This window comes from Peromyscus maniculatus, chromosome 16 (assembly GCF_049852395.1).
Source record: "Peromyscus maniculatus bairdii isolate BWxNUB_F1_BW_parent chromosome 16, HU_Pman_BW_mat_3.1, whole genome shotgun sequence".
NCBI lineage: Eukaryota > Metazoa > Chordata > Mammalia > Rodentia > Cricetidae > Peromyscus > Peromyscus maniculatus.
In genome coordinates, this window is record NC_134867.1 from 66,468,030 (window position 1) to 66,493,687 (window position 25,658).

General features: G+C 44.2%; 1 protein-coding gene across 16 annotated transcripts in view; it reads left to right on the forward strand.

Annotated features, from left to right (window-relative positions):
• Fam120b (family with sequence similarity 120 member B) overlaps window positions 1-25,658 on the forward strand; it is a 76,621-nt gene that overhangs the window by 35,490 nt on the left and 15,473 nt on the right. For 15 of the 16 annotated variants that reach the window (XM_042261946.2, XM_076552976.1, XM_076552980.1 and 12 more), the window contains 3 exons: window positions 282-383; window positions 10,695-10,867; window positions 13,658-13,750. In XM_042261946.2, the coding sequence (XP_042117880.2) occupies window positions 282-383; window positions 10,695-10,867; window positions 13,658-13,750 (368 nt within the window). Of the gene's footprint in view, window positions 1-281; window positions 384-10,694; window positions 10,868-13,657; window positions 13,751-14,864; window positions 14,955-25,658 lie in introns of all 16 variants that reach the window. The other variant, XR_013045176.1, reaches the window with a different exon arrangement.

The following is a 25,658-nucleotide window of genomic DNA, read 5'->3' on the forward strand; positions in this document are numbered from 1 at the left end:
CCTACATTAGACTTTTCAAAATAAAAGTTCTTCTGTATGTTTGGTGAGTAATTATTGTAAACTTTCAGTTGGCTCAGGTTTTTCTGTTTTTGTTGTTTTCTCCTTTTTAGCAAAGCAGTGTGAAAGGAATGGATGGGTCACCGTTAGACTGAAGAAACAGAATAGCTGTTGGTGACACAATCACCTTCATCCCTGGGGTGAAAGGAAACATTCATGAGGCAAATGAGAATGCAAGGGGTTTGTGGTCCTCCTGCACCTACTGACCTGTTGTCTTTACTCAGATGGAGCCAACACCGGCCCGGTGGTCAAGGAGTGGTTTGTGTACCCTGGGAACCCCCTGAAGCAGCCAGACCTTGTTAGGCCTCTGCAGATGACTGTTCAAGGTATGTACAGTGTAGTTGACATTTCCTTTGGGCCACCAGTCAGCTGCCAAATAATGACACAGAGACTTCTTATTAATTATCAAAGCTCAGCCTTAGCTTAGGCTTGTCCCACTAGCTCTTATAACTTAATTTAACCTGTTTCTGTTCATCTACATTTTGCCTCAGGGCTTTTTACCTTTCTTTCATTCTGTATGTCCTGCTTTCCTGCCTCCTCTAGGCTGACTGGCCAGCTCTCCTCTCTTTGCTCACCAGCCCTGCCTGTCTCTCATCTGCATAGCTATTGATCACTTAGCTTTTTATTAGACCAGTCAGATTCCTTAGGCAAGCAAGGTGAAACACCAACACATCTTTACATAGTTAAACAAATGCAGCATAAACAAATGCAACACATCTTTACATAATTAAACAAATATTCTATCCCATAGCAGTACAGTCTTAAGCTATCTGTCTTAAGGTGTCAGCTCAAGAAAGAACACACTATATGAATGTCTGTGTTGCAGAATTACATGTTAACTGATACTAGTTTTAATTCCTATCCCCAGAAAGACTCCAGTGACAGAGTTGGTAACTGATAGGCTTTGTGGGGGTGAGGGGTGGGAAGGGTCTGGGAGGGGTGTGGATAGAGGTCAGCACTGAGAATCTTCTTCAGTCCACTCTGATTCTATTTTTTGAAGATAGTCTCTCACTGAACTTGGAACTCATTGGTTTGACTAGACTTGCTGACCAGTGAGCCACAGAGATGGCCTGTTTATAGCTCCCAGCTCTGGTATTGCAGATGCATAGCATTGCACTTGGCTATTTTGTATGTGTGTGGATTCTGGAGGATTGAAATCAGGTCCCCATGCTTATGTAGGTATTTTACCTACTTAGCCATCTCTCCAGCCACCTGGTAGGCTTTTTGTGACTGGATCTTGAAGGCACTGGCCTAATCAATGGTTCCGTCCATTGATGGAGTCATAATTTGATGGTATTATTGGGAACTCAGGAGGTGGGCCTAGTGGGGAGGTGGGGACCTGGGACATGCCTTTGAAGGCATTCTCACTCACAAAGTGTGTGACACAGACAGGGATCCTGTCAGTCATCCTCCTCTGGCCATCAGGAGAGACTTAGAAGGGCTTTGCTTCAGCCTTGTCCCCATCTCAGATGTTAGTTTTTCTTTTCTTTAAAGGTAGCTGTCATTGGCTGCCTCATGCTTCACTTTTCAGTGAACCTTCTATGTTCTTTCTCTTTTTAAAGGCCTTTCCCGAGACTGTAATTCCAGGGATCGTTTCTATAGTTCGTTAAGGCCTTTTCCTCTAACAATGATGTTTGCTTGTTTGACTAGTAGAATAAAAAAGAAACCAATATTTCTTCAACAAAGTACAGGGGGATAGAGGATTGCAGAAAAAAAAAATAAAAAGAGCTTCCTTAAAAATTAGGAAGGAGAGTTGGATGTAGTGGCGCATGCCCGTCTTAACCTCAGTACTCGAGAAGAGGAAGGGTCCAGACTCAAGGCCAGCTTGGGCTGCACAGTGAGACAATATCTCAAAAAGGAAAAAGAAAAGGGGGGGGAGGGAGAGGAAGGGGAAGGAGTTAAAAGTTGGTCAACAAGGAAACAGTAAAAGAAGACATGCTCCTGCTTGCCTTGTTCTAAAGGTGTCCTCCAAACTTATGTATTGGAAGCAGAGTCAGGAATAGGATGGTTTTCGACAGCCAAGGGACCTTTGGGAAGTGGTTGACAGTTAGGTGGGAGCTGTGCCCTTATAAAAGGACACCAGAGGAAATCCTCCTGCTCTTCCCCCATGAGGACGCAGTATCTGTGCACCAGGAAATAGACCCTCACTAGACCCAAGTCCCTGGTCTAAGACGTCCAGCCTCCAGAGTCTTGAGGAAAGTCTCTGCTGCTATGACCTGCCCAGTGTGTGGCATTTTGTTACAGCAGTTCAAGTGGTCAAAGGTACTGGACAGCTGTATTCAGAGAGCTCATTAGTAGTCATATCCACCCCCACCCCTACCCGTGTTCCCGTGTTGACGTGCTTGCATGTGTATGCACAGTATTCCACCTGGCAATGCATTGTGAAAGATGGTGTTTTGTAACACAGGAAGGGATTTAGTTTCGTCCTCTGGCTTGAGAAGTGCATGTATTCCTCCATTCCCCACCTCATTTATGGTCTTGTGTCCTGTCTGCAGAACTGATGTCCTTTGGATGAAAATAGGTGATTTCTTCCCAGTGTTGTTTTTGAGTCATTATAAGTAAATCTTTACTTCAGAAGCCCAGGGAAGCTGACTGAATGCACTGATTGCTTGGTTGGTTCTCTTGAATAACTCTTAAGTGTTGTTCAGCATGTAAGTAAACAGTGTTTTTTGACTACATAAGGGCATCTGACTTACCACAGGCTTACAGCAGAATAGAGAAGGTAAAGCCTTACGTTTCATGGAAGGTACTGTATTTGGCCCATTCTGTCCTGCTCTCTTGTTTTAGCTCCTCCTATGCTGACGATATACATAGGTCAGGAATGATTTCTGTGTCCCGGACATGTGCAGCCGAGTGGAAAGTCATCTGTTGATGCAGCTCTGTGGACCACCTATAAAAACAGTGGAGCTGTCAAGTGACTGTCATGAATACGTATTACAGGATAGCAGTTGCAGTCCACACCATACACCTTTTAGGAACCACTGTGGCTGTTTTGAATGCACTAGATAGCAGCAGCAAACATGAAAGCAGATGGCTTAGCCATGTGTGGACAGAATTTAGTATTCTAATGCAGTCTACTTCATTCACATATTAAGAATTTTTTTATTATGAGAAATAGCCAGTTGAAATATATCCAGATAAGATTCAGGGGTTTTTCTTTAACTGATAGCTTCACATTTCTTATCCTGAGTGGACACAAGCCAGACAGTTCTATATATGTTGGAGGTTTTTGTTTGTTTGTTTGTTTGTTTGTTTGATTGATTGATTTTAGTTATATTTCTCACTTTACAAATTGATAACAAGAAATCCCTTTAAGATAAATAAAAATCCCTAGCATTTAATTTGCTTATTTCCATATGAAGAGTACATGCAGGTACTGACTTCACATCTTTATATGTGTATCCGTTGTATCTTATTCATTCGTTTATGTTTATAGCTGTGAAAACACAAACTTGGTATTACTTATACTTATTTGGGGAACCCCACTGTATTCCCCCAAATGTGCCTTACAGTTTTCAGAAGTGGCCTCCCCTTGCTTGGCTTCGGGGACTCCATCCTTCCTAAAGCCTAGACTATCCTACCTGTTCACATAGACCTTACCACATTTGCAATTAGGTTTTGAAGCTTACGTTCACTCACTGTAGTCTGGAGACAAGAGTGCATTTCTGGCCTCTAGATTCTAGCTATAAATACCTCAGCTCCCCTTTCCTTGTGCATGAAATGTAGGGGTTCCATCGGCTCCTCAATGGTTTGTTTTAGCCCAGACTCTAGATGAGACTATGTGTGTGAATGTGTGAATTGAGAGAGAATGTGTGTCGGATAGTGTGTCTGCTTGTGTGTATCAATAAGAGTCTGAGTACATGTGAATGAAAGTGTGTTAGAGCACAAATAAAATATCACATTTCCCCTTTTTTTGTCTAAAATAAAAAAAATTATGGGCTGAGCAGTGGTGGCTCACGCCTTTAATCCCAGCACTCGGGAGGCAGAGGCAGGAGGATCTCTGTGAGTTTGAGGCCAACCTGGGCTACAGAGTGAGTTCCAGGAAAGGAGCAAAGATACACAGAGAAACCCTGTCTCAAAAAACCAATAAACCAAAAAGAAAAAAATTATAACTGTGCTCTAACAAATAAAGCTTGCCTGGGGATCAGAGGGCAAAGCCAGCCACAATATTAAACATAGAAGTCAGGCAGTGGTAGCACATGCCTTTAATCCTAGCATTCGGGAGACAGAAATTCATCCAGATCTCTGTGAGTTCACACTGGAAACAGAGCCAGGCATGGTGGCACACACCTTTAGTTCCAGCACTAGTTAACCATAGAGGTCTAGAGGTCTGTACAGACAGACAGGAAGTGATAGAGCTGTGCAGAAAGAGGAAATGATGTAGCTAGGTGGAGAGAGGAAGACGGCAGGGCATAGAAAGGTATATAGGCGTGAGTATACAGGAAGTATCTCTCTTGGGCTGAGGATTTCCTAGTGGTAAGACGTGGCTGGCTTGCTCTCTGATCTTTCAGCTTTCACCCCAATATCTGGGTTTTTTTATTAATAAGACCATTTAGCAATTCATGTAACAAAATGTGTGTGTGTGTGTGTGTGTGTGTGTGCGCGCGCGCATGCGCGCGCGCGCGCATGTTTATGCATTCATGTGTGTGTATTTGTGGTTGTGCCTGCACATACATGTTGAATTGTGGATGGGAGTGTATGTATATAATTCTTTCCTATGCTAGGTGATTATGTTATAATTCTGTTAAACATACTTTTTGTTGGGGCTGGAGAGATGGCTCGGTGGTTAAGAGCACTAGCTGCTCTTCCAGAGGTCCTGAGTTCACTTCCCAAAACCCTTTGGCAGCTCACAGTCTGATGCCCTTTTCTGGTCTGCAGGCATACATGCAGACAGAGTATCTGTGTACATAAAAATTAAATCTTTATATATGTATGTATACATATATATAATAGCAATTTTTTAAAAACATACTTTTTATACAGTATAGTTATTTACCTAAAAAAAAAATCTCTACTTTTAGGCAGTTTCAGCAACCAGTTAGTCATTTTTCTTAGAGCTTACTATTAAAAAGAGTTAATCTAGGCATCCTTCAAAACATACCCTACCCAGCACTGGTAAAGATAATCTTGGAGACCTATGGGAGAAGGAAGAGAAAAGTCCTGTAACAAAAGCCTTTGTGTAGATGCATCAGAGGGTCACATATTCTGAAATGTTCATTTATGATGCTTGGAGACAAAGTCTTGGTGTGTGCAGTGTGTCATAGAAGACCACAGCTTCTCCAGAACGCCACAGAGATGCTTTCTCCTACATTCCATGGACATGGGCATTTGGTGTTTCATGACTAAACAAATTATTGATTGCATTTGGAAATGAATTTCTCTGACATTAAGGGATGCTGAGGGGAAGAAGGAGGCCCCAGCAGCCTCTGCTGCGAAGAAGCAAGAGGCCAAAAGGATGGTGAATCCTGTTTGAGAAAGGCCCAAAAACTTTGGCCTTAGATAAGACATCTAGCCCCAAAGAGAGCTCACCCCAATCCATTCAGCTGCAGCAACAAAGGGTTATAAGTGGCTAAAAGTTCCTCCTGCAAAGAACCAGTTTACCAGGCCCTGGACCATCAGACATCTGAGCACAATACAGGCCAAAGACTTAGCAAAAAAAGAAGAAGAAGAAGCGTCGATTGGCTCATGCTAAAAAGAAAGCTGCTGGCTAAGGGGACGACCCCACTGAGAGACCACCTGTCCTTTGAGTAGAGGTCAGTACCATCATTCCTTGGTGGGGAACAGGAAGTCTCAGCCAGCAGTGATCACCCATGATGTAGACCCCTTTGAGTTGGTGGTCTCCTGTTTTGTGTTGCAAGATGGTGTCCCCTACTGGATCATCAAGGAGGAAGCCAGACTGGGGCACTGGTCACAGGAAGACGTGCACCATCATTGCCTTCACACAAGTTAACTCTGAAGGCAAAGTAACTCTGGCTATGCTAGTGGAAGCTATCAGGACTGATTACAATGACATATCTAATAAGATCAGCTGAGGTCCAAGAATCTGTGCCTTCCATTGCCAAGCTGGAAAAGACAAGCCAAAGAACTCTCCATCAAACCATGTTAAATGTACACTGCTGAGTTTTCTGTTGAACATAAATATAACAAAAGATTGCTGAGTGGGGGGAGAGAGGGGAGAGAGAGGAGAGACAGAGAGAGAGACAGAGACAGAGACAGAGACAGAGACAGAGAGACTGATTGATTTTGAGGTACTGGAGAGATGGCCTGGCAGTTAAGAGCACTCCTGCAGAGGACCTGGCTTTGGCTCCCAGCACCTACGTGGCAGCTCACAACAGTCTATAACTTTAGTTCCAGGGAAACTGATGAGCTCTTCCATGCACATTACACAAGCACACACACACACACACACACACACACACACACACACACACACACACACATACACATACATTTTTTTATTTTGAAAGAGATTTGAGGTATGGTTTTTCACTCTGGTGGCTCTCTGTAATCTCTTAATTTCCAGGCTTCTCAAGAGCCAGTTTCTCATTACTGGTAAATATATCTTAGCCTGTAAATGGTAAAGGATGTAAAGGATGCTGGGTGATAGAGGGACTTTGCAAGTATCAGAATCTCCCGGCTTGAATGCAAAAACACAGTTGCTGCCTGACGCCCAAGATTTTGTAATTGGGAACAGTAGGATGGGCCCAGGACTGTCCCTCTGAGTTACCAGGTCATGCTGGGATTGCTGCTCTTCCAAAAAGACACTGGGCTGGGAGGAGAGAGTGGAGCCTGCCCGTTCCACATTCGTTCTCACTCATTGCTGATAGGTCACCAGGATGTCAGCAGCATTTGAAGACCAGGATCCAAAGAAGCAGTCTGTCCATGCATATGCACCACTGCCTGTCCCCGTGAGGCCCCGCTGCAGACCCACACTTTGCAGTGGATGCCTATGTTTTCTAATGCAAGAAATACCACCTCAGCTTCTCTTAGTATTGGCCTGCCCCCGCCACCCCTTTTCCTTTTGATGTTTCCAGTCAGATCCCATTACAGCTGGAGTCAGTTCCCATTACAGCTGGAGTCAGTTCCCATTACAGCTGGAGTCCTCTTTCACAAATGTGATTACAACTTCCCTTGTGGCCACCTTCATTTTGTTTCCAAGGCTCCATCCTAAAGGCCTGAGACATTTCCCATCTCTGAATGTCTCTTCACACTAGCTAATTCCTTTCTTCAGTCGTATCACACCTAACTTCTGTCGTGTGGTTAGTTCCTGCTGCTCCCCAGGCTGTGAGCTCCTGAAAGATGACTCTGGCCTATCTTGTCCCCCATTGGGCCTTCAGTCCCCACAATTGTGCCTTGTTATTCAGAAGCAGGTGCCATGTGGAAGACTGTCTTCTCATTCTCCACAAATTACGTTTTTATATTTGTTATGACTTAATCCGAAATTCCCCACAGGCTCCTATTTCCAACAGTTGGTCCTGGATAGTGGTGCTGTGGTAAAGGCTGCGGCTGCTTTAGGAAGCAGGGTCTGCCTGGAGCAGTGGGTCGCTCACAGGGAGCCTTACCTGCTGCAGATTACAGCCCGTGTCTGCAGTTTGTGGGCGGCAGTGTGAGGAGCTGCGGCTCCTGCTGCCATCACGGAGGCGCAGTGACTCTGAAACTGAGCTAAAATCACTCGTGTTCTGACTGCCCTGCCACATAACTCATGTGACACTGGACTTTTGTGTGAGCAGAGGGAGCACCACGTAAACCTCACTGCCTGTGCCAGTGGCTCTCAGCTGTGCTGCACTTGAGATTTGCTTGGATGGGGGGGACAGGAAGAGGATCTTGGCACGTGCTCATCGCTGCCTGCTTGCAATTCCAGAAGCATTCTTCCAACAGCACTCAGAACACATGTGCCTGCCCCTCCTTCATGAGAACCTCCTTAGAACCCTTCCTCGGTTCTCTGGTTTTTCCATTTGATCTTCAGTGATTTTGTGGTAAAATCTTTACATTTCTTTTGCAGAGCTGGGATTTATTTATTTATTTATTTATTTATTTATTTATTTATTTGTTTTTTTCGAGACAGGGTTTCTCTGTGTAGCTTTGTGCCTTCCCTGGGGCTCACTTGGTAGTCCAGGCTGGCCTCGAACTCACAGAGATCCGCCTGGCTCTGCCTCCCGAGTGCTGGGATCAAAGGCGTGTGCCACCACCGCCCGGCCTCCAGAGCTGGGATTTAAACCCAGGGGCTTCTGCATGCTAAGCATCTGTCTGCCAGAAAGCTAAATACCACCCCTAGTCTTTGCATTCTTAAATTTCTGTTTGCTTGCATGATCTTTTTTCTTTCTTGAGACAGGATCTCTCTATATAGCCCTGGCTGTCTTGGAACTTGCTCTGTAGACCAGGCTGGCCTCAAACTCACAGAGATGCACCTTACTCTGCCTCCCGAGTACTGAGATTAAAGGCGTGTGCCACTGCACTTGATGCACAATCTTTTTACTGCAGGTTCTTCAAGGCAGTAGTTGACCATCATTTATATGGATCTGCTCCGTATAAGCTGACAGGGTACCTGTGATTATAGACATCAGTGTATAGGAGCAATCAGAACCTTCTGTGACAAGAAATGAAAAAAAATAATAGTTGACTTGTTTTGATTTTCTTTGGTAGTTGAGGATCAGGCATAGGCCCTCATAGGTGCTAGGTCAGAACTCTCACACAGAGTGCCCCCAGGACACTGTCTTTTTGTTTGTTTGTTTGTTTGTTTGTTTGTTTTTGTTTTTTCAAGACAGGGTTTCTCTGTGTAGCTTTGCGCCTTTCCTGGAACTCACTCGGTAGCCCAGGCTGGCCTCGAACTCACAGAGATCCGCCCGGCTCTGCCTCCCGAGTGCTGGGATTAAAGGCATGCGCCACCACCGCCCGGCAACACTGTCTTTTGTTGGACAGATGCTTAAAATTTTCAACTCAGTATCTAAAGCTATCTCTTGGACTTGAGTCCCTGAACAGATGAAGGAAGGCCATGAGTGAATAATGTCACCACTTGTTCAGTCAGGGAGTCCCTCATTCATCACTTCAGTGACTATGATTCTGTGTATATTTCACAAATCTCCCATTTTTTAATGTTAAACTTTTATATATCCAGACATCAGTTTGTAAAGAAATGTTCCTTACTGTCCTGAACAGCAGATGAGCACCTCACTCTTCACTCTTCACTCTGGTGGGACCAGTCACGGTCTCCATGCCATTCTACCCCTGTGTTTTAAAATAATATAATGTCTGGGTGGGGAAAGGGCAGGCTATTTTGTTTTCTTACTTTTTTTGTTTTTTAAAAAATTTGCAACATTTGACTTTTATAGTAAAAAAAAATCTCTGAATACTTTAACATTTGAAATAAGTATAGTGGTAGAAATTCATTATTTCCTTTATATCAGAGGTTAGTAAGCCTTTTGTTTCTGGGTCTCATAGTAAACGTGGTAGGCTTTGTGGGCCATGTGACAGTCTGTTACTTGTAACCTGTCATCAAACTGGAAGAAATCACAGATAGTGTGTGCACAAGTGGACACAGCAACTTTCCAGTGAAACTTGACCAACTTTGAATTGACATTGGGACTTTATAGTCACTTGTGCTAGGAAAGAGCCGTTTTCTTTTTATCTCCTTTCAGCCATTTGAAACAAAACTTCTTAGTTCTGAGGCAGACCATCATAAAGATTGGGAATTATTTCCATCAGATTCTCAGACACCTTCGTGACCTTGGAGTGTGATCGCTTAAGTACCAGTCTCTTAGGTGACAATTACATTTCTTTCTCTCAAAGAAAATGTTCTTCTTCCTAAAATAATAACAAAAAAAAAATGCTTTTGGTAAATGCAGCCCTTTAGCCCTTTCAGGACTGCAGGTGACTTGCTGCACTGTTTTGCTCCTGATGGTGGGAAATTCACTCCTGGGAAGAGTGAATGACAGTGTTTGAAACAAAGGAAGAACAAGAATTTCCTTTGAGTCACAGCTTCTGGTGCCATTTGGTTAGCTGCTTTGTTTTCATGGTGATCGTGTGAGACATCCCACCCTAGTGCCCTGGACTTTTGGCAGGGGCTTTCAATCAGCGCCCAGCAGAGAGCCACAGCTGCCGGGAAAGGTGCTGCCATCGTGGTCCTTAGACCAGCACCTTCATGTTTGTGTAGAGTTGCCACTGTTTGTCACCCGCATTCACGGCAGCGTGTCCTTGTCAGGTTAACAAGTAAAGGACCCCACCCTCTCTCTCACATGCAATTGTTTCTACGTACCTGCCTAATAAAGAAATGGGACACTAAAAATTACCTTTTAGGAACGTTTGTTTGGTGGTTTGTGGCCATAGATCCCATGCTGTCGGTTGTTCAGATGCACAGTCACCAGCACGTACACCTCTCGGATCAGCAGGTTTGTGTGTACCCCAGAAAATGCATCACGAAGTCTCTGTATCTGATTCTTTTGTACATAAAAGTTTGAAAACCACCAATTTGGAGGAGTCATGGGGCATGTGCTGGCCTCTGGGTTTGTTTTCTTGAAACCAGGAAGCTGTGCTCACTTTTGCCTCTGGTTCTCTTAAGCCTTAACGCCCCAGGTGAATCATTCCTCATTGTACTTCCAAAAGTCTATTGTGATCATGCTATATGAATTTCTTTTTTTAAGGGGGAACACCTAGTTTGGAAGTTTTGTGGCTGAGCCAAGAGCCAGCAGCACAGGCCCGGCGCCTAGACACATTGCTAGCCTGCTTCAACCTCTCCTCCTCCAGAGAAGAGCTGCAGGCCGTTGAGAGTCCGTTGAGAGCACTGTGCTGCCTCCTAATCTACCTCTTTGTCCAGGTAAACGCTGAGCTCACAGTTCTTACATACAATAAACATATAAAGATGCTGTAACTGCCACATGTTTCTTGTCTCATCTTCCTGAGTGCTATGAGTGTTTCCGTGGGCCAGTTCCCATGACCTCTTTCCACAGAACACAATTAATTCTTTATTATGCTCCTAGAGATGTTAAGTCAGGACTTCTCACAACAAAGAGTTCATGTATCAACAAGTCAGTGGTGGTATCTATTTGTTCACAGGATTGACTATCTTCCTAGAATACTGTGGTAAACCTAGAAGGATAAATTATAAGCTATCATGGTCTTATGTAGGTGAGCTTAGGTTAGGTTTTCGTTTTATGTGTGTGAGTGTTTTGCTCCACCCATTCCATGTATGCATGTGTACCACCTGTGTGCCTGGTGCCCATGGAGGTCAGAAGTGCCCATTGTATTCCCTGGAACTGGAGATACGGGTAGTGTGAACGACTATGTGGATGCTGGGAGTAGAACCCTGGTCCTTTGCAAAGCAACAAGTGCCCTTAACTACTGAGCCAGTTCTCCTAAATTAGCACTTTTGCTGTGCAACATGGAGTAAAATTGCATATCATTCATTATATGAAAACTGAATTGAAACTAGTTTGATTTGGTCTAACATACTTAGTAAGACTTAAGTCTGATTTGAAGAAATCTTGGAAATGCATTTATAACTTTGGTTCTTACTACAATAAAATTCCTGGCCAAAGTGACTTAAGGAGAGAGGAGTTCTTTGACTCACAGTTGGGGACCATTTGTCCTGATGGAGATCACGGTGGCAGGAGCGCAGGGCAGTCGGTCCTGTTCGTGCAGCAGAGTGGTAAATGCTGGTGCCCAGCTTTCCCTTTCTCATGCAGCCTGGGTCTCCATCCACAACTGGGGATCTTCCCATCCAGTTAACCAGTCTAAAAACTCCCTCGCAGGCATGCCAGAGGCTTGTTTTCACAGTGAATTCTAAACCCCATCAAATTAACAATCATGCTTAGTTACCTGTGAAAAAAGACACATGGCTGTCCACTAGGCTGGTGTTTTAAGAACAGCTTCCAAACATGACTAATTGTGGGTAGAATTAAACACTAAGTCATCAGTCTAAGCAGAAATGGCAGTTTACAGATTTTAAGATCTGTATTTGTGCTTGGCTTTGTCACAGATTACATTTGCAGATTTTACTTTCATATAATGGTGATGCCTCTTTTGGAATAAACATGGAAGAGGGTGGTGACAGGTCAGCATTTCCAGATCTGTTATCTGTGCCTTCACTTGAGTGGTAGCATGTGCCTGGGTCAAGTGCTGTACAGTGTCTTTCCAAGAGATTTTCAAGGTTAGGGTGTCAGAAAGCCAGTGCTCTTTCTGGTTGTGGGGACCATTTTACCTGAAGGAGATGCGCAAGCATTTTCTTCCCCAGGTGTTCCTGGTTAAATTTCTGTGATGGACTTGTCGTTGTTCTGTTTCTTTCCCCATAGTTTCTGCTGCCACAGTTACGCCTTCCTCTGAAAAAGAGCTCTGTGTAAGAGTAGAATGACTTCATAAGTAGTTAACATGTTGATTCTACTCGATGACAAATGTGGTTATTGTACTGGCTACTTTTATGCCAATTTGACACAAGCTAGAGTCTCTTTGGAGGAGGAACTCTCGATTGAGAAAATGCCCCTACCAAATTGGCCTGTGAGCAAGCTTGTGGAGCCTTTTCTTGATTGATGACTGTGGGAGGGTCCAGCTCACTGTTGGTGATGCCATCCCTGGGTTGGCTGTCTTGGGTGCTTTATGAAGGCAGGCAGAGCAAGCCATGGAAGCAAGCTACTAAGCAGCTCCTGTCACGGCTTCTGCTTCAGTTCCTGCTGCCAGGTGCTCTGACTTCCTTTGATGATGCACTATAATTTGGAAGTTTAAGCAAAATACACCCCCTCCAAGCTGCTCTGGTCATGCTGTTTCATCACAGCCCTAGAGAGCTAACTGAGAGAGAAAAGGTTTATTTTGGTACAATTTGAGGAGGTACAGTTCATTGTGGTGGGGAGGGCACATTGCTTTCACAGTCAGGAAGCAAAGAAAAACAAATGCTGAGGCTCAGCTCATTGTTTATCGGTCCAGGACCTCACCCATGGGATGGTACCACCCACATTCAGCATGGGTCTTTCTCCAAGGGAAGCCTTCCTAGAAGCACCCTCATAGACACACCTAGAGTGTGTTTCCATGGTGATACGGAGTTCAGTAGTGTTGGCTTGAAGATTCACAGTGGCTTGGGCAGACAGGGTCAGCCTCGGGAGTATGTGAGGTTGAGTGGAGAGCTACCCTGTCCTTGGGTCTCCTCATCCAAGTTCATCCCTCTCTGTCTGTGTTTCCCTCATTTCTCTGTCTTCCTTTGGTTTTTCCCCCACACTTTTTGATTCCAGAGAATGGGAGGGCCTTGTACTTTGGGACCCTTATTTATGTTGTTGGGATCCAAGGACAAGGTTACACCCAGGATTGTTGTAGTCGATGTTCCTCCAGTCCTGGCCACCTCACCTCAGCCTCTGGGTCATCTGTTTTCGACATCTTATGCAGAAGGCATTGCCCCATCACCCTGTTGAGGGCTTTGTGGCCGAGGGTTGTGGCTGCAGAGAGGAGAGGCTGTGCTCAGCCCATCCACACACGTCACTGTTCATTCACTGTGTATGTATATGTGCACGTGTGTTTTCCTATGTGTGCACCTCTGTGTTTGTGTGCATATGTGTGTTGTACATTTATAAAAATGTTGATCACTCTCAGTAGGCTCACACTGGCCCTTTTCTGTGCTTTTCAGGTGGACACTCTTTCCCTGGAAGATCTACACGCATTTATTGCTCAGGCCTTGTGCCTCCAAGGAAAATCAACCTCACAGCTTATGAACTTACAGGTATGGTCATAGTCATTCATCACAGCCACAGAGGCAGCCATGCTGTGGTCACACGGTCAGAATTCTTTCTAGCCTTTTCCTGTTGTAGTTCATGGGGAGCACAAGGCAGGCATGTGTGGTGAGGGTCTCTACATGGAAAAGGATCGTCATCCTCCCTCGATGACTCCTAGATGGGTGTGGTTTCCGAAGCCGACAAGTGCTGTACCCTTGCTCAGGAGCACAGTTGTTCCCGGTCCTGGCCTGGTCATCTCGGTTTGAAGAAAAGCTTTTGTAAGCCTGTTTGGCATCAGAGAAACAGTGCCTTTCTGGTCCAAGCTCAACTGTCATGTCCCTTTGTACACAGCAGGGTGGAGCCAGGCTGCCCTTCCTGTATCCTCCTCACTCAGCACCTAGTGCTTGGCATGCACTTTGTAGTTCTGTTGTCTTGTTTTCTATGAAGAAGGTGGAGCCCCGGAGGCCACGTATAGCAGAATGACTTTACGTCCACCATTTAAAGCTGCTTATATTAAGCATACAGAATTGTTTTAAAACTATATGTATGTATACATTTATTAAAAATCCAGAGTTAGACTATATGTATAACGACCTGTGTACATATTTTTATACTAACCTTCTCTCTATGGCCATAGGTTCCCCATCTAACCATAGATTGAAAATAATTATTTTTAAATGGCATCTGTACTAGAAATGTACAGACTTATTTCCTGTCATTATCCCTCAAACGATATGATATAGATGGAGTTTTTCATCAGGACCACCAGCCATCGCCCAAATATCCACACAGAGACTTATTATTAATTATAAACGCTTGACTGGTAGCTTAGACTTGTTCCTAATTAGCCCTTACAACTTAAACTAACCCGCATTTCTTATCTACCCTCTGCCACGTGGCAGTACCTTCTTTCAGCATGGTATGGTCGTCTTCCTTCTGTCTGTGTCTCCTTGCCACCCAGAGACTCCTCCCCTCCTTTTCCTGCCTAACCTTATCCTGCCTAGCTATGGGCCAATCAGCTTCTTTATTAACCCAATCACAGTGACATATATTCACACAGTATATAGTAATATTCCACAATACAGCATAACAACTATTTAGATACTATTTCTATTACACCAGGTATAATTAATTTAGAGGTGACTTGAAGTATATAGGAGCATGTCTGCAGGCCATGTGCAGATCCTGGATCATTTTGTTTGGACTATTTGGGTAAGTTGTTCTCTAAGACTGAGGAAGGATGTACATGGCATGATGAGGGGGAAAGGGGACACCCACCTAAAATCAGCCGTGGTGATCAGTGGGATGAGAGATGTTATGGCTAGATTGCCCTCACATTCCAAGGTCATTTTGAAATTATTTTCTTGCTAGGATCTTTGTAATCAAAATAGTAGTCTCTTGGTTTCAAGACTCTAATAATCTTTAAATTTTTTGCAAACTTCTGTACTTTGTTAACTTAAGTTGTAAGGATTCCAGGAGTAAGCTGGAAGCTCACTTCATTACAAGCTGTTGTTAGCACTTGGGCTTTGGGGGTGGCCGTAGGCCCGGTCCTCTGTGCCTCTCTCTTGTTTTCCCCTTCATACTTTCTGTCTTTAACTTAATCTTTTCTACTGGCTCTGCCTTCTGGCTGGAAAACTCAGTGCCTCTCAACTTAGGAGAAGATTCCCCAGCAGAGACTCATCCTTCAGTTGTTGCTCTTGCTGGGTTGTCCTGTGGCAAGTTCCATATTTCTGGACTTTTGACTCTATCGCCCTCATCCCCTTTCCTGAGAATTCTCCAACACTGCACAAAATTGCTGAGACAAAGATGAAAACATGGTTACGTGTTATGTCCAGTGTATTCTTGGAAATGTAGATGGATTCAGGCCAGTCAAAACTTCTTCTGTGTATGTGTGTGTGGATAGACATGCAGGTGCAGGTGGTTCTAGGCCATTCACAACCCTTCGTGTGTTGTCTGTCTGTGCGTGTGCGTGTGCGTGTGCACGTGCTGTGTGTGTGTGTACGGATTGTAAAAGGATTCCAGCCATTCCTAGTACCTTCTTCATGCTGCCTCTCACTTGGGAAAGAGTAAGACTTTGTGACCCATTCCAGCAGTAGGAGGTGAGGGTATTTGGAGGAGATTTCACGGTCTTGATGATTATATAGAACCAGAACCGGGTTGTCATTTTCTCCTTAAATGTAGACATAATGTTGGAGCTGTAGGGACCTAACTCCACAAGAAGAAAATGTTAACAGTTTTGAGTCAAGACAGGAAGAACTGTGGGTCTAGGATGATACTAACACCAAGGTCACTGAACCCTGCTTTTCTGTCAGCTAAGCGATAACTTACAGATCCTGCCACTGTTGCCTGTGGCACCCACATAGCTAACGTCCTCTTAGGCACTTGCACTCGTATATCTGCGAGTCTGGTTCTCCTGCCCATATCTCACTTCACAGCTAGTCCATCAGTGTTCACGAGGAACATCAAAGTCATGCTGGAGTTCCTTGAGTCCTTGCCTCCCAGCTGAACTTCGGATAAGTTTAAGGAGCATCTCAAGTGATGCATTCAGAGAGGGCAAGAGGTTTGGAGCCTCTGAGGGTGGATGTGATGGACAAGAGAATGAGCAGTTGGATGGGTTTGGATGCCCCTTCCTCCCATCTGTTTTCACCTTTATCCTCCTTCTCTTTAACTTCATCTTTTCTGCTGGCTCCACCTTCTAGTTGGAAAACTTGTCTCTTAACTTTGGCAAAAGTTCCATCTTTGCTAACCTCGTGCTGGGGTAGCTTTCCCTAGCAAGTCCACACCAGAGAAAGGGAGTTACACATGGGTGAAACCAGAGCCATGTCTCTGAGACCCCAGGAATACCTGAGCAGGAGCCTGCATTTTTGAAGGCATGAGCCTGTAGCCAGAGTGTAGAACAGCTCTGGGTCTTGGCCTCTGAGCACAGCCTTGGAACACCCACCTTAGAGGTACCTAGAAGCCTAGAGAAGGAAGGACAGGAATGCATTGCACAGTGGTAGATAACCCTGACTTCTAATGGGAGTCACTGCAAGGGCGAGGAGCCCCCACAGGATGAAATGACTGAAAAAAGACAGAACAGGTGGAAGTTTTAAAATGCTTTCATTTTTAGAGCTGTGGATCTCCAGGAGACCTATCAACTGCCCCTAGGAAACCTCTGTGCTTTTCTTTTATGTGAATTTATCATTTATGATCTTTATATTTTGCTATACTTATTTGTGAGTCCTTTCCAGAATCCATCAGAAAAAAAAATAAGAGAGCTTGTTTTCCTGTTGATTATGGATTCTAAGCCTTAGAGAGAAGAAATGCGAACAGATGGTGTCAGTGGCTGAGGACACTAAGAATGTGAAGGATGCTTATGAGCAGTTGATGACACAGAGGATGCCAGTGGTATGTGTCACTGAAAACGGTGTATCGCCTGCTTATGTACAAAGATCTGGGTTCTGTCTCCAGCACCAAACCCAGAAAACACAAAGCAGAGAATCCCACATGTAGAAGTAACCATCTTATTCAATAAGAAACAGAACCAATGCAAAGATGAAAGCCCAAGAGATCAGAGCTAAGAGCCTTACTCTTCACTCTGCAGCTATCCTCTTCAGCCAAGAGACCTACTTCCTGTGTGTTTGTCTTTATAAAGACTTTGTTCTGCCTTCTCATTGGTTGTAAACCCAAACACATGACTGCCTCGTCACTGCCTGTATGTACAGCCCTCCAGGTCTTGCATGGTTGGTATTGAGATTAAAGGCATGTGTCTCCATGCTGGCTGTATCCTTGAACACACAGAGATCCACCTAGCTCTGCCTCCTAAGAGCTGGGATTAAAGGCATGCAACACCACCACCCAGCTACTGCGATGGCTTGCTATTAGCTCTGACCCCCAGGCAACTTTATTTATTAACATACAAATAAAATCACATTTCAGTACAAATAAAATATCACCACACCCATAGCCTAGGGAGGATGAAGAAAAGGCTGACAGACATTTGTTGAGCAGAAGGCATATCCTTCTGCATAGCTGATAGAGTCGTACCAGATAGAAAAGTTGCTGGTGGAAGGACATAGAACAGAAAGAGCCCAAGAATGGCTGATTTATTTGCTAGTGAGAACTAAAAGTGACCACAGCCAGGCTTGAGTGTGGGGCGAGCTGAGAGAGGCTCAGAGGTTCTCTGTGCTTTGATGTTATTTGTTCCTATTTCATTGATTTCAGCCCTGCTGCACTGCTGTTGATTATTTCTCACCATCTGCTGTTTGGGGGTTTTATTCTTTCTGTTGTTACAGAGCTTTCAGGTGTGTTAAGTAACGGATGAGGTGGCTCTTGTTTTTATGATGTAGACACTTAGTCCTATGAACTTGCCTCGTGGAACTTCATTGAGTCCCATGGGTTTGGGCATGTTGTGTTTTTATTTTCATTCAATTCAATTCTAAAAAGGTTTTAATTTTCTTCTTGATTCTTGTCTTGACTCATTTTTCATCTAGTAATGAGTTGTTTAGTTCGCAAAAGTTTGTATACATTTGCTGTTTCTGTTGTTCAACTTTTTTATCATTGGTGGTCAGATAAGAACAAGGTGCGTTTCAGTTTTCCTGTATGTGTTGAGACTTGCTTTGTGTCCCAGTGTCAGTTGTGGAGAAAGAATATTTAATGTTCAGGTGAAATGTTCTGTCCATTTGATTCATGGTTTGTTTTGTTTTGGTTTTGGTTTTTCGAGACGGGGTTTCTCTGTGTAGTTTTGGTGCCTGTCTTGGAACTCAATCTGTAGCCCAGGCTGGCCTTGAACTCACAGAGATCCGCCTGCCTCTGCCTCCCTAGTGCTGGGATTAAATACATGTGCTACCACCACCCAGCTGATTCATGACATTGTTTTTATTGTCTTTATTTAGTTTTTGTCTTAATGATCTGCTGGTGGTGGTGGAGTATTGAAGTCACCCACTGTCATTGTATGAGGGTCAATATGTTATATTAGCCATAATAATATTTGTTTTTACAAACTTTGGTACTCTTGTGTTTGGTGCATAAATGTATAGAATTGTAATATCCTATTGGTGAAGTTTTCCTTTAATACATATGTGATGTCCTTCCTTATCTTTTCTGATTAGTTTTGGTTTGAAGTCTTATTTTGTTAGATATTAAAATGGCTACATCAGCTTGCTTTTTAGGTCCATTCACTTAGAATATCTTTTTCAAACTTTTACCCGAAGGTGAAGTCTTCCTTGATGGTGAATTGTTCATAGGTACAGCAGAAGGATGGATCCCATTTCCTAATCCAGTCTGTTAGTCTGTGTCTTTTTATTGAGGAATTGAGACTGTTAATATTGAGAACTACCAGTGAGCAATGTTTATTGATTCCTGTTATTTTGTTGTGGAATAGGTGGTTTTGCTCCTCTTTTGATTTACTGTTCTGGGATTCTTTATTCCTTATGTCCTCTTTCATGTAGTTAACCTCTTGAGACTGAAGTTTTCCTCCTAATGCCTTCTGGACTGGCATCTCTGGTCTCTCGGAGTTTGTAGACCATCCACCCGGGCTCTTTTGGCTTCCAGAGCCTCCATTGAAAAGTCAGGTGTTGTTCTAATGGGTCTGTCTTTATATATGACTTGATCATTTTCCCTTGCAGCTTTTAATATCCTTCCTTTGTTCTGTACATTTAGTCTTTTGATTATTATGTCATGGGGAATTTCTTTCTTTTCTGGTCCTATATATTTGGTGTTCTGTATGCTTCTTGTACCTTGATAGGCATCTTTTTCTTTAGATTAGGGAAATTTTCTTCTGTGATTTTTGTTAAAAATATTTTCTGTGCCTTTGACCTGGGTTTCTTCTCTTTCTCCTTCTACCTCTCATTCATAGGTTTGATCTATTTATAGTGTCTTGGATTTCCTGGATGTTTGTGGCTGTATTTTTTTTTTTTTAGATTTAACATTTTATTTGATTGAGCTATTCATTTCTTCTACCTTGTTTTTAAGACCTGAAATTTTTTCTGTGTCTTTTGGTGAAGCTTACCTCTGAGGTTTTTGTGTGACATCCTAAATTTTTCATTTCCAGTTGTAGTTTAGTTTGATATTTCTTTATTAAATTCTACTTTCATGTCTTGAGATGTTTTCATTGTTTTGTTCAGCTGTTTCTGTTGTCGTAGTCTCCATTACAGCATTTATTTGGATCCTCTTTAAGGCCCTTGGACAGACTCATAATTGCTGTTTTGAAGTCCTTGTCTTGTGCTTCAGCTGAACTGCTTTTCCCGAGGCCTGTTGCATTAGGGCTGCTGCCTTCCGTAGGAGGCATACAGCCTTGCTGCTCATGTCTGTGTTTTGTTTAGACCTAGGCATTTAGAGGTATGGTGTTTGAAGTGTTTCTTGCTGTAGACATCCTGTCTAGTCTTCGTTGCCTGGGTGCTCCATTCTTTAGTTGTTATTGCCCACTTTGGATCCTAGCCAAGTGTGGTGATTGTAGGTCCCTGGTAGAGAGTGTTTCTAGGGGTCAGAGGGTGTCACAGAAGAATGGAGATGGGCTAGAAGGAAAGGCTGAACAGGGGAGTGGGAAAGAACTAGGGAGACCCTGGGTCCACACCGAGAAGTTGAGTCTCCAGGGAAGGAAGGTGGGCAGAGAGAGAGAGGCTTCTGCTGGCTGGCTTCAGCAGGACTAAGAGTGACTCTGGGGAGACTGGAGTGGAGGACTGGAAGGACAATAAAAGTAACCTACCAGGTCCTAGACTAGTGTGACCACTGGGGGTACCTGGTAGAAAATGGTTCCATGGGTCTGTGAGTGTCTCAAAGCAGTGGAGATGAACTAAATGGAAAGGTTGGAAGAGGCAGCAGGGCCTGATCTACAGAGAGAGTTCTGGGACAGCTAGGGCTACATAGGAAACCCTGTCTTGAAACAAAAACAAAACAAAACAAAGGAGAAAGGGAGTGAGGAGGGAGGGAGAGAGAGGAAGAGAGAGGGGGGGAAGGGAGGAAGGGAGAGAGAGAGAGAGAGAGAGAGAGAGAGAGAGAGAGAGAGAGAGAGAGAGAGAGGAGAGAGGAGAGAGGGGAGAGAGAGAGAGAGAGAGAGAGAGAGAGAGAGAGAGAGAGAGAGAGAGAGAAGGGAGGAAGGAAAAGGGACCCTGGGTTCTCACCAAGAAGCAGAGTTCACACCTGATATTCTGCTTCCACATGGTCCATTCTGTTGGTGAGACTGTCTGCAGGACTTTTTATTTGACCTATTGTGTTTTTCATTTCTATCATTGTTTTGGTTTAGGATTTCTTCAGTATTTATGTCTTTATTCTCTTTTTTTTGTTGTGGATTAGCTTCTTATTTCATTCAGCAGCCTGTTTGTGTTTTTGTAGAAAATATTGACGTCCTCCTTATAATGTTTACCATATTTATAATCATTCTTTTTGATCTTACATCCAGAATTTCATCTAAATAATAGGAGTTGTCTTGGTTTTTCCTGTTACTTGTGTTTTTGCATTGGGATTTGCTCATCTGGGGTTAGAGTATAGGCTAAGATTTGTTGGTTGTGTTCTTTTAATTCAGCTTGCCTCTTCTTTACATGGACATGTTTGCAGTGTTGGAAGAGACTAGGTTCTAATACAGTTATGGTGTTGTCATCTGTTAGACTGTCGTTTCAGGCACCGGACTTCATCCACAATCTACCCCTGTGGGTTGAGTACCAGCTGCAACTCCAGTAGTTAAACATCGCCAGTAACCACAAAACAGACACTGACTAGTAGGGATTGATTTAGAAGGTAAATGGACCCCAATAGTACTATGAATACTAGTAATGCTAGTATGAATGCAGAGAAGAAAAGAAGAGGTAAACAATCATGGGGAAACTAGCAATAAGCTTTAGGTTGTTAGATAGGAAGCAGAGGAGAAGGGCATAGTTAGGCGTGGTAATCATTAAGCAAAGGGAAGATGGGGTGGAAAGGTGGCATTTGGATTAACAGTAGACTAAAAAGAAGTAAAGATATATTTAGTGATTGTAAACCAAGTCAGCCGTGGACTTTGGGAGATGCAACACCAAGTGGAATGTGTTGGAAAGGAGAAAGGAAGAGTGTATGAGTGTAATGAACAGTAGGGGGCAGTGTTGGCCTGCTACAGTGCCCTCCTGTGCTGTATAGATGAGAAATAGCTGTAGTGGGGAAGGAGAGCTGGGAAGACGTGAGCAGGAGCCTGAATGTGGGTTTCTTCTCCTGGGCTGCCCTGCTGCCCCGGTCCTGGTGGAGGTTGTGTTCCCTGTTGCTGTTAAATGATCTCATTCCCCCCACCCCACCTCTGCCCCCACCCCCACCCCGGGCTCCCAGCTCCCCTTGTGCGTGGAGTTTTCTTGACTGTTTTAGTGGCTGTGGAGAGCTGAGGTAAACTCAGCCCAGCTGAGGCTGCTGCCCTCCCCCAGGGTTGGGAGCTGCTGGCGGCTGTGCGGTACCCAAAGCTCTAGTGAGAGCTCGTGCTTCGCTCCCTCCGCAGCTCTGTCTTTCCTCATTTGCGGTGTTGATGGTGCACCCGGGAGCAGCCACTGGGAACCCTTTATGTGACATCCTATGGCTGTCCTGTAGATTTCCTGGCAGAGTCCTTTAGTCCGGTTTCCTTGGGTGAAGTGCTGCTTTGGAGCGTGGAGGGCTGTTTGAGTGGCAGCCGCGAATCCATTCATGGTTCCTGTGGCAGAAGAAACTTGTTGAAGTGTTGATCAATCAGGATTTGGAACAGTAGCAGATGGAGTGATAAAATATTCATATTCCCTTTAATCCCAAACTGTAATCAGCGACTCCGTCCAATGCAGCTTCTGTTTTGCCATCTTATCCAGAAGTCTTCTAAAGGAAAGTCTCAAGGGATTGCAAAGCCAAAACAAAACAGTAAACTCCTAGGAGAGTTGAGCGTCAGGGTGAAAGACCCACATACAGAATTCAGTCACATTTCCAGTGTTATCAGTGAGCACACAGAAACTGAATTTGAAAGCAATGCCATTCATAATTTTTTTTTTTTACTAAATTGAATTGCCTAGGTACAAATTAAACATACGTATGATCTGTAGGTCCAAACTTGCAGTCCTGCTGGGTGTGCTGGAGCATGCCTTCTATCCCAGCTGCGGGAGGGAGGAGGCAGAGACAGGATCTACATATCAAATTCCAGCTGGAGCTATAGAGAGAGCCCTCCCCTCAAAAAAATTATAATCTTGATAAAAGTGAAAGAAAAGCTCATGTATGTGGAGGTCAGAGGACAACTTTCAGGAGTCAGTTCTCTTTACTCATACCATAAATGGAAAAAAAAAATAGGGTTGTGTTAATGGACTTTAGAAATACTGTATTAAATTGAGTTCTGCTTATGGTAGACTCTGCAGACCAGACTTACAAGTTTTACATTAGTGAAGAGCACCCACAGGCCTTACGAGGGGTTCCTGGTATCTCTTTGTAAAGAATGGGTACTTTCACATTACACCTCCAAAACCAGTTTGTGCAGATAAACCCCTTCAGAGTAAAGGTTAAATCTGCAGTGATCAAGTTCATGAGAAACAACGTTTTTCATGAGACAGGTTCACACACTGTATCCCCTGCTGGGACTCACTGTGTAGACCAGGGTAGTCGGCCTCAGCCTCCTCAGTCCTGGAATATAGCCATGTGCTGCTGACCTTGTGCTTCAGTTCTTAAAATAAATGTCAAATGCATTTCAGTGAGACCTTGCCTGTGAAAGGGTTAAAACATCTGTCACTCTCTCTTACCTTTCTCAGTTTTATTAACTGTGTTAGAGATGTGACAGTGTGTAGGGTAACATTGGTCAGTGTGTGTAGCATGAACTTTAAAGGTTCTTATTAATTAAATCAAACCTCGACCTGGGTATTGGAGTGAACACTGGAAGATCAGAGAAACAGAACAAGCCACAGCTACCTCACCTCGCCAGTTCCTCAGCTGATCCTGTTTCCTCAGACTGGAAGCCTCTGAGTCTTCATCCAAATGGATCACAGCTGAATGCTGCTCAAAAGCCTAAAAGCTTAACCAGGCTGTAGTTTCTGGTCCTCATGCCTTGTATACCTTTCTGCTTCCTGCCATCACTTCCTGGGATTAAAGGCGTGAGTCACCATGCTTGGCTGTTTCCAGTGTGGCCTTGAACTCACAGAGATCCAGGCGGATCTCTGCCTCTGGAATGCTAGGATTAAAGGTGTGTGTTCCACCATTTTCTGGCCTCTATATCTAGTGGCTGTTCTGTTCTCTGACCCCAGATACGTTTATTAGGGTACACAATGTATTGGGGAACACAATACCACCACAAGGGTGAGCAAAGCAGATTCCCAGAAGGTGACTGGCTCACCTGTGCTCCCATTTCCATGGGGTTTCTTGGATATTTGGAGTGTTGGTGCCTGTGGTTGGTTCAGCATTCCAGATCTATGGCAAATACGTGTGGATTCTTGTGGGATTGTGGAACTCTTTGTAACATAAAGAATGGCTTCGTCAAGAACAGAAGGAGGCTGAACATAAAGGTTGATTTAACAAAGAAAAGAAGTAGTTCATGTTAGCAAGAGATTTTTTTTTATGTGTATGAGTGTTTTGCCTGCATGTATGTCTGTGTACCATGTGCACCTCTGTACTCTCTCTGCAGAGGCCAGAAGAGGGCATTGGATCCTCTGGAGCTGGAGTTACAGGCAGTTGCCATGTGGGTGCTGGGAATCAAACCCAGGTCCTCTGGAAGAGCAGCCAAGCTCTTAACCACTGAGCCATCTCTCCAGAGCTGAGGCAAGATATTCTTAATTTGTAAAAACTCAGGCACCAGCCTTTGGAGATTACTTCATGTTCCATTCTATCCTTAAATGGCATTCAATTGAAATGAGACTAAGTATGGCTTTTAGAAACACAGGGAGTGTCTCTCCCTTCCCCTTCCTCTTTAAAGAAAATTTCTCAGGGGAACAAACCCCAAAATAAATTATCTTCTAAGTTCTACCTAGTGGCCACATCTTGTGTTACTCCATATTTTCCTAGAACAGTGTCTTAGTTACTTACCTATTGCTATGATGAGACATCATGACCAAGGCAACCTAGAGAAGAAAGCATTTAATTGGGGGCTTGCTCACAGTTTCAGAGGGTGAGTAGAGTCCTTGACCATCGTGATGGGGAGCATAACAGCAGGCCGGCATGGCAAAAGAGCAGTAGCTGAGAGCTTACATAGAATCCACCAGTCCAAGGCAGAGAGAGAGAGAGAGAGAGAGAGAGAGAGAGAGAGAGAGAGAGAGAGAGAGAACTGGGAATGGTGTGGGCTATTGAAATTTCAAAGCCCGCCCCCAATGACACACCTCCTCTATGGCCACTTCTCTTCCAACAAGGCCACACTTCCTAATCCTTTCCAAACAGTTTCACCAACTGAGGACCAAGCATTCGAACATGAGCCCATGGGAGCCATTCTCTTTCAAACTACTCCAAGCAGGATGGTTACGTTCCAGACTTGTGTAAGAGAGCTCACGTGAGTGTCTGCTGCCCTAGTGGGTGGATGATGGACAAGGGTGTGTACCTGGACTGGGCTCCCATAATGCTTCTCTGGCATTGCTTGTTTGTCCATCCTCTTTCAGTCTCGATCAGGAGGCCCAGTGCCCTGATCAGGATTTGGCAAGCACCTGTTCTGAAAACTTAACACCATGGGACTGTGTGGAGGCCCACAAAGGTTTCCTAGTGAGACCTGAGCTTGGTTTATACAGCAGGGCTGCATTAGAGGATTGCTTGACCATGTGCATGGTCACCAGTTGATTGGAAGGGTCTCTATTTTGCTGAGCTAGGGGGAGGTCTTCTGCTCCACCCCTTGGCATTCCTGTAAAAGGCCCTTTAGAAGAGATAGAAGGCGCCGGTGGCTAAGGATCCAGGCCCTCCCGAGGCTATCCTGTGTTTCTATCTGTTTCTCTCCCTTCTATCCTTCTATCTGATCTCTCTTATCCCTCACTCCTTAAGAGTATCCTGTTGTAAAATGTGGGA